Raw genomic sequence first — 9286 nt, forward strand, 5'->3', positions numbered from 1 at the left:
ATATAATATATTCATTAATGTCAGGATCTGTAGTGTTGTGTCGTGTTTCCTGTTTTATTTTGAAGTCCTTGTCTCTCGTGTCCTCTGTTTCTCTCCACTTCCTGTCCCTGTGATTGTCTGCCCTGTCCCTGATTGTTTCCTCCTGTGTCCAATCACCTGCACCAGCCCTCTGTATTTAAGTCCTGTTGGTGTCATTCCCCTTTGTCGGTTCGTTTTGTGTAGATCGTTGAAGATCATGTGTGTGAGCTTGTTTTGTCTTCTTTGAATCCTGTTGAGCAATAAAGTTGCCTTTTCCAGTGTTGCTGTGCACATAACAATTAATTAGTGATGGCGAGATGAAGCCTCATGAGGCATCGAACCACTTCAGCCAATTGGTTCGAGAAAGGGTTCATTACTCGAAGCTTCATGTGCACACGACCCCACCTAGTGGCCAAAAGTATAATCACAGTCAGCTGTATCTGAACCACAATGTGATGCATTGAATTGTTGTGTCTGTTATGGCTGTTGGGAATGACTGAATTACAAAAATGTATGCCCAAATAATTTCTGTAAATAAATGATCACATATGTGCATAATAAAATGTTTTGAATGTATCCTGTGTCTGAACATTCTCCCAAAATGGTAGTGTCGTATGGTAAGGCAGGTGGTGTAATACTGTTATTATGTCACTTTAGGGAAATGGCATGGGCTTAAGCAGGCAGGACAGTGAAAGTGCTTGTGGAACTAGGAAAAGAGGACTGAATATGCTTGTGGAACTTGGACAGTGATGTACAGGACAGGGGACATTTTATTCATTTTTATTCAGAAATAACAGTTTCTCAACAGTTTTTGGTTTTAAACGATTCCTTTATTTGGACACAACCTCTCCGGCCTTTGAAAACACCCTTTCACAGGGTACAGAAGACGCTGGCGTGCACAAAAACGCAAGAGCTAGTCTATATAAATGTCACCTTATTAGTGATTCCCCATTCCTCCATCAAGGAGGCTTTCACACAAGCTATATTTTCAGCAGTGTGTGATTGGGGGAATGCCTGCACTCCTAACAGCACTGAACTGAGCTTGGTATTCTCACCCACAAAATGGCATGTTACTGCCAGGTAGGCATCCATATTGATGGATGTCCACATGTCAGACGTAAGGCTAACAGCAACCACCGTTTCCATTTTAGCCTTAGCCTTCTCCTTAGCCAACTCATACTTGGCCTCCACCATGGCCTTCAGAGCCTAAAAGAAAAAAAATATAGTGCTGAACTGTGAGACACAATAAAGTACTCTTGTTTCATGCATGCACCCACCCATACACACCTGCCTTGTAGGGATAACATAATTAGGATCCAGTTTGGACACAAATGCCCTGAATCCAACATCATCCACAACAGTGAAAGGCTGTGTGTCCTTCACTATCATGGAGACGAGGGCTTCATCCAGCTCTTGTTTTCTGGTGGCTGGTTAAAAGAGAATACATACAGTGTCTGTTACCTGTCTTTATTTTCACAATAAACAAAAGTGAACAGGGACAAATTGTGATGGTGCATTTGTATTATTGTAATGACTTACCATGGCTGGGTGAAGCTCCAGTTTCCTCCTTATTCTCATGCAAGGCACGGTAATGCCTTAGCATGGATGAGGTGTTGTTATTGTACCCCAACTCCCTGGAGCACAATAAACACCGCACCTTTAAATAAAATAAGAAACTGTGCAAAATACCGTTCTTGATAAGCAAACCTAATGAGTCTGAAATAGAGTTAGATTTAGCTTACCTTATTAGGAGTTATCAAATCAAAGTGTTCCCACACAGGGGAAATCCTCCTCTTCCTACCTGGCTCCATCTTATCACCTATCCTTCTCACCTCTCTCTCCTAACTCTCCAAACTATCTCTTTCTCCTAACTCTCCAAACTATCTCTCTCTCCTAACTCTCCAAACTATCTCTCTCTCCTAACTCTCCAAACTATCTCTCTCTCCAAACTATCTCTCTCCAAACTCTCCAAACTATCTCTCTCTCCTAACTCTCCAAACTATCTCTCTCTCCAAACTCTCCAAACTATCTCTCTCTCCTAACTCTCCAAACTATCTCTCTCTCTCCAAACTATCTCTCTCTCCTAACTCTCCAAACTATCTCTCTCTCCTAACTCTCCAAACTATCTCTCTCTCCAAACTATCTCTCTCTCCTAACTCTCCAAACTATCTCTCTCTCCTAACTCTCCAAACTATCTCTCTCTCCTAACTCTCCAAACTATCTCTCTCTCCAAACTCTCCAAACTATGTCTCTCTCCTAACTCTCCAAACTATCTCTCTCTCTCCAAACTATCTCTCTCTCCAAACTCTCCAAACTATCTCTCTCTCCAAACTATCTCTCTCTCCTAACTCTCCAAACTATCTCTCTCTCCTAACTCTCCAAACTATCTCTCTCTCCTAACTCTCCAAACTATCTCTCTCTCCAAACTCTCCAAACTATCTCTCTCTCCTAACTCTCCAAACTATCTCTCTCTCCAAACTATCTCTCTCTCCTAACTCTCCAAACTATCTCTCTCCTAACTCTCCAAACTATCTCTCTCTCCTAACTCTCCAAACTATCTCTCTCTCCAAACTATCTCTCTCTCCTAACTCTCCAAACTATCTCTCTCTCCTAACTCTCCAAACTATCTCTCTCTCCAAACTCTCCAAACTATCTCTCTCTCCTAACTCTCCAAACTATCTCTCTCTCCAAACTCTCCAAACTATCTCTCTCTCCAAACTCTCCAAACTATCTCTCTCTCCTAACTCTCCAAACTATCTCTCTCTCCAAACTCTCCAAACTATCTCTCTCTCCTAACTCTCCAAACTATCTCTCTCTCCTAACTCTCCAAACTATCTCTCTCTCCAAACTCTCCAAACTATCTCTCTCTCCTAACTCTCCAAACTATCTCTCTCTCCAAACTCTCCAAACTATCTCTCTCTCCTAACTCTCCAAACTATCTCTCTCTCCAAACTATCTCTCTCTCCAAACTCTCCAAACTATCTCTCTCTCCAAACTATCTCTCTCTCCTAACTCTCCAAACTATCTCTCTCTCCTAACTCTCCAAACTATCTCTCTCTCCAAACTCTCCAAACTATCTCTCTCTCCTAACTCTCCAAACTATCTCTCTCTCCAAACTCTCCAAACTATCTCTCTCTCCTAACTCTCCAAACTATCTCTCTCTCCAAACTATCTCTCTCTCCAAACTCTCCAAACTATCTCTCTCTCCAAACTATCTCTCTCTCCTAACTCTCCAAACTATCTCTCTCTCCTAACTCTCCAAACTATCTCTCTCTCCAAACTCTCCAAACTATCTCTCTCTCCAAACTCTCCAAACTATCTCTCTCTCCTAACTCTCCAAACTATCTCTCTCTCCAAACTCTCCAAACTATCTCTCTCTCCTAACTCTCCAAACTATCTCTCTCTCCAAACTCTCCAAACTATCTCTCTCTCCTAACTCTCCAAACTATCTCTCTCTCCTAACTCTCCAAACTATCTCTCTCTCCAAAGTCTCCAAACTATCTCTCTCTCCTAACTCTCCAAACTATCTCTCTCTCCAAACTCTCCAAACTATCTCTCTCTCCTAACTCTCCAAACTATCTCTCTCTCCAAACTATCTCTCTCTCCAAACTCTCCAAACTATCTCTCTCTCCAAACTATCTCTCTCTCCTAACTCTCCAAACTATCTCTCTCTCCTAACTCTCCAAACTATCTCTCTCTCCAAACTCTCCAAACTATCTCTCTCTCCTAACTATCTCTCTCTCCAAACTATCTCTCTCTCCAAACTATCTCTCTCTCCTAACTCTCCAAACTATCTCTCTCTCCTAACTCTCCAAACTATCTCTCTCTCCAAACTCTCCAAACTATCTCTCTCTCCTAACTCTCCAAACTATCTCTCTCTCCAAACTCTCCAAACTATCTCTCTCTCCAAACTCTCCAAACTATCTCTCTCTCCTAACTCTCCAAACTATCTCTCTCTCCAAACTCTCCAAACTATCTCTCTCTCCTAACTCTCCAAACTATCTCTCTCTCCAAACTCTCCAAACTATCTCTCTCTCCTAACTCTCCAAACTATCTCTCTCTCCAAACTATCTCTCTCTCCAAACTCTCCAAACTATCTCTCTCTCCAAACTATCTCTCTCTCCTAACTCTCCAAACTATCTCTCTCTCCAAACTCTCCAAACTATCTCTCTCTCCTAACTCTCCAAACTATCTCTCTCTCCAAACTATCTCTCTCTCCAAACTCTCAACCAACAACACACATTTTGAATGGAGCCTGAGGGGTTTATATTGCTGTCAAACCTCCCGGCAAACTCTGAACCGCTTGCCGAAGCAGTCACGTGGTACAGCCGGGTAGCGAGGCTTCGGACGTCATCATTTTTGGCTCCTCCCCTACATGAAGCAAGCCTCGATACGCGCTTCGAGGAAACGCCCCCCTCCATTACTCGACACACGCTTCGAAGCGTCGGCACATCTCGTAACAACACTACAATTAATCTATATAATAATAATCTAAACCATATAATACATTCATTAATCTATATAATAATAATCTAAATCATATAATATATTCATTAATCTATATAATAATAATCTAAACGATATAGAAATATAATAATAATATTATAATAATCTAAATCATAAAATATATTCATTTTACATTACATTACATGTCATTTAGCTGACGCTTTTATCCAAAGCGACTTACAATAAGTGGGGCGACTATGGGTCAGTGGTTAGCATGCCCGTCTTTCAATCAAGAGGTTGGCAGTTCAATCCCCGCCCTAGTCGATGTGTCCTTGAGCAAGACACTTAACCCTGCATTGCTCCTCGTAGAACATGTATAATGTAAAGTGTCTTTGAGTATCTTGAAAAGCACTATATAAATTAAATGGATTATTATTAAGTGCATTAAACCATGAGTCCAAACTCAGAACAACAATAATCAAGAAAGTACAATTTCTTTAATAAAGTTAAACTACAATGTGCTATCAGTAAGAGACATTTAAGTGCTACTAAAGTGTTAAACTACAATGTGCTATCAGTAAGAGACATTTAAGTGCTACTAAAGTGTTAAACTACAATGTGCTATCAGTAAGAGACATTTAAGTGCTACTAAAGTGCTAAACAACAAAGTGCTATCAGTAAGAGACATTTAAGTACTACTACGGCTCTACCTTCCCTATTCAAGGTGTAGTCACTAAGATGTGTTTTTAGTCTGTAGAGACTTCCTGTCCTGATGTCAATGGGGAGCTCGTTCCACCAATGAGGAGCCAGCACAGCAAACAGTCGTGATTTTGTTGAGTGTTTAGCTCGAAGTGACGGAGCTACAAGCAGATTGGCAGAAGCCGACCGAAGTGAACGGGCTGGGGTGTGAAGTTAGACCATGTCCTGGATGTGAGGTTAGACCATGTCCTGGATGTGAGATTAGACCATGTCCTGGGTGTGAGGTTAGACCATGTCCTGGATGTGAGGTTAGACCATGTCCTGGATGTGAGATTAGACCATGTCCTGGGTGTGAGGTTAGACCATGTCCTGGATGTGAGGTTAGACCATGTCCTGGGTGTGAGGTTAGACCATGTCCTGGATGTAGACTGGACCCGATCTGTTCGCAGCACGGTACCCAAGTACCAATGTTTTGAAGCGGATGCTGCGGCCACCGGTAACCAGTGAAGGTCGTGGAGGAGCGGAGGATTGTGGGTAAATTTAGGAGGTTGAAGACCAGTCGAGCAGCTGCATTCTGGATGAGCTGTAGAGGTCGAATGGCATTAGCAGGTAGACCTGAAGGAGGGAGTTGCAATAGTCCAGCCGTGAGATGACCAGAGCCTGGACCAGAACCTGTGCCGCCTTCTGAGTGAGAAGAGGTCGTATTCTCCTGATGTTGTACAGCATGTACCTACAGGAGCGTGTTGTTGTGGTAATGTTGGCAGTCAGGGAGAGTTGACTGACAGGTGTCACTCCGAGGTTCTTGGCAGGCGGGGTCGGAACCAGCACTGAGTTGTTGAAGTTAATAGTCACGTCGTGGGTGAGAGAGTCTTTTCCTGGAAGGAGGAGAAGTTCAGTCTTGTCCGGGTTAATTTTCAGGTGGTGAGCGGACATCCACTGAGAGATGTCGGTCAGACATCCACTGAGAGATGTCGGTCAGACATCCACTGAGAGATGTCAGTCAGACATCCACTGAGAGATGTCAATTAGACATCCACTGAGAGATGTCAGTCAGACATCCACTGAGAGATGTCAATTAGACATCCACTGAGAGATGTCAATTAGACATCCACTGAGAGATGTCAGTCAGACATCCACTGAGAGATGTCAATTAGACATCCACTGAGAGATGTCAGTCAGACATCCACTGAGAGATGTCAATTAGACATCCACTGAGAGATGACAGTCAGACATCCACTGAGAGATGTCAGTCAGACATCCACTGAGAGATGTCAATCAGACATCCACTGAGAGATGACAGTCAGACATCCACTGAGAGATGTCAGTCAGACATCCACTGAGAGATGTCAGACAGACATCCACTGAGAGATGTCAGTCAGACATCCACTGAGAGATGTCAGTCAGACATCCACTGAGAGATGTCAGTCAGACATCCACTGAGAGATGTCAGTCAGACAGGCAGAGATTCGTGCTGCTACCTGTGTTTCAGATTGGGGAAACGAGAGGATCAGTTGGGTGTCGTCAGCATAGCTGTGGTAGGAGAAGCCATGCGAGAGAATGACAGAGCCGAGAGAGTTGGTGTACAGAGAGAAGAGAAGAGGACCAAGGACTGAACCCTGAGGGACCCCAGTAGTCAGAGGACAAGGCTCAGACACAGATCCTCTCCAGGTTACCCGGTAAGAGCGGTCGGTGAGGTAGGATGAGAAGAGTGAGAGCAGAGCCTGAGATACCAGGTCCTGGAGGGAGGACAAGAGGATCTGGTGGTTCACTGTGTCAAAGGCAGCGGAAAGGTCTAGAAGGATGAGGACAGAGGAGAGAGAGGCTGCTCTAGTGTGAAGGATGAGGACAGAGGAGAGAGAGGCTGCTCTAGTGTGAAGGATGAGGACAGAGGAGAGAGAGGCTGCTCTAGTGTGAAGGATAAGGACAGAGGAGAGAGAGGCTGCTCTAGTGTGAAGGATAAGGACAGAGGAGAGAGAGGCTGCTCTAGTGTGAAGGATAAGGACAGAGGAGAGAGAGGCTGCTCTAGTGTGAAGGATAAGGACAGAGGAGAGAGAGGCTGCTCTAGTGTGAAGGATAAGGACAGAGGAGAGAGAGGCTGCTCTAGTGTGAAGGATAAGGACAGAGGAGAGAGAGGCTGCTCTAGTGTGAAGGATAAGGACAGAGGAGAGAGAGGCTGCTCTAGTGTGAAGGATGAGGACAGAGGAGAGAGAGGCTGCTCTAGTGTGAAGGATAAGGACAGAGGAGAGAGAGGCTGCTCTAGTGTGAAGGATAAGGACAGAGGAGAGAGAGGCTGCTCTAGTGTGAAGGATAAGGACAGAGGAGAGAGAGGCTGCTCTAGTGTGAAGGATGAGGACAGAGGAGAGAGAGGTTTATTCATCTCTATAATAATAATCCACACCATATAATAATATTATAATAATACAAACCATATAATATATTCATGAATCTATATAATAATAATCTAAACCATATAATATATTCATAATCAACAACTTTTAAAACACTACAAAAAGGGACATGAAGTCATTAGATTAAATAAATTAAATAAATCAGGCTATAAATACTAAAGGTATCCTTTAAGCAGCTCAATAATATATAATACAATTATAATATATGAATATAAGAATAATATAAGAATATAATTATATTATATAAGTATAGTATTCATATATCATAATATTTATTTATAATATAATATCATAATAATAATAATATCGTAATATAAAAATAATTATATCATTATAATAATAAAATTATTATACTAATATTATAATAATAATAAAACAGAGAATGTAAAGAGTCACAGCAGCAGAAGAACAAAAACAGATAAACAGATAATTACTTTTAAAAACAAAAGTCTATAAAATGTAATATAAAACCAACCAATTAATTAAAAGAGTAAAAAACAGAAAAGAAAAAAGAACTTGGTTGGCATTAAAGTATTCTTCATGCTGACCACATGTTGGACCTGCGAGTATAAACTACTCATACAAATACTATACTAATACTATATTAATACTATACTAAGTATAGTATTAATATAGTATTAGTATAGATTAATAACGTATTAGTTTAGTATAGTATTATTATAATATTAGTTTTGTATTAATATAGTAAACTAATAATTTACTATTACTATACTATTACTAAAATAATACTACACTAAACTATTACTATATTAATACTAAACTAATACTTTACTAATACTGTATTAATTCTAAACTAATACTTTATATAATACTCATACTTTACTAATATAGTAAGACGTTTCATCAGGAAGTTCAACACAGCCGGACTAATCTGTTGAATTCCTTACATCCCTTAAGTACAGTTAAAGGAAGTAGCCCCCCCCCCCCCCCCCCTCACACACACACACACACAATACAGAGTAACAAGTGTATTGTGTTTGAATCCCATGATGTGAGCTCTTCTTCCTGTTTCCACCTCGTTCCAGTCTTAGACCCCTCAGGTGGTCTGGGACTGGTCTACTTCCTGTTCCAAGAGTCAGAACTAAAGGCCCTGAAAGCTCAGAGACCCTCAGAGACCCTCAGCTCCTTTACATCCAGATTCAAGACTTTCCCTTTTGATGTTTCAAGGATATATATATATATATATATATATATATATATATATATATATATAAAAACCTTTTATTTTTCTAACTGCAACTATAATTCTATTTCTTGCTCCTTGACTGTTTTAATGAATGTTCTTACTTGTTTTTAAATCTTGTTTTCCTTATGTTTTGATGTTTTGATGGTTTCATGTGAAGCACTTTGAAGCTTGTTGTTGAAACGTAGTTACAAATAAACATTCATTTGACCTGCTGCAGAACGGTTCTGTGTTCTGGGTTCTAGATGCATATACTAGATATATGTTGTCATTAAACTCAGAGTTACAGAATCCTCTCTCTTCCTCACTTCCTCTCTTCCTCATTTCCTCACTTGCTCTCTTCCTCTCTTCCTCTCTTCATCTCTTCATCTCTTCCTAGCTTTCTCTCTTCATCTCTTCCTCACTTGCTCTCTTCCTCACTTCCTCTCTTCCTCACTTCCTCTCTTCCTCTCTTCCTCACTTCCTCTCTTCCTCACTTCCTCTCTTCCTCACTTGCTCTCTTCCTATCTTC

General features: G+C 41.2%; 1 protein-coding gene across 1 annotated transcript; it reads right to left on the reverse strand.

Moving 5' to 3' along the window:
- Positions 1-848: 848 nt before the first annotated feature.
- LOC117744091 (zinc finger BED domain-containing protein 1-like) lies at positions 849-1785 on the reverse strand. Its single transcript, XM_034552204.1, has 4 exons — positions 1558-1785; positions 1306-1445; positions 1046-1224; positions 849-885 (listed from the first exon to the last, which is right to left on the reverse strand). Exons 1-4 carry the CDS (start codon positions 1619-1621, stop codon positions 849-851), a joined length of 420 nt encoding a protein of 139 aa, XP_034408095.1. The 5' UTR covers positions 1622-1785.
- Between the last annotated feature and the right edge of the window lie 7501 nt (positions 1786-9286).

The sequence above is a fragment of the Cyclopterus lumpus genome, chromosome 2 (genome assembly GCF_009769545.1).
Source record: "Cyclopterus lumpus isolate fCycLum1 chromosome 2, fCycLum1.pri, whole genome shotgun sequence".
In the NCBI taxonomy this organism is placed as follows: domain Eukaryota; kingdom Metazoa; phylum Chordata; class Actinopteri; order Perciformes; family Cyclopteridae; genus Cyclopterus; species Cyclopterus lumpus.

Bases quoted from the DNA above. Each gene is read 5' to 3' on its own strand.
- LOC117744091 (XM_034552204.1), bottom strand. From the start codon at position 1,621: ATGCTAAGGCATTACCGTGCCTTGCATGAGAATAAGGAGGAAACTGGA. The intron at 1,446-1,557 runs GTAAGTCATTAC...TCTTTTAACCAG, and splicing joins TGGAGCTTCACCCAGCCATG to CCACCAGAAAACAAGAGCTG. The intron at 1,225-1,305 runs GTGTGTATGGGT...TTTTTCTTTTAG, and splicing joins ATGTTATCCCTACAAGGCAG to GCTCTGAAGGCCATGGTGGA.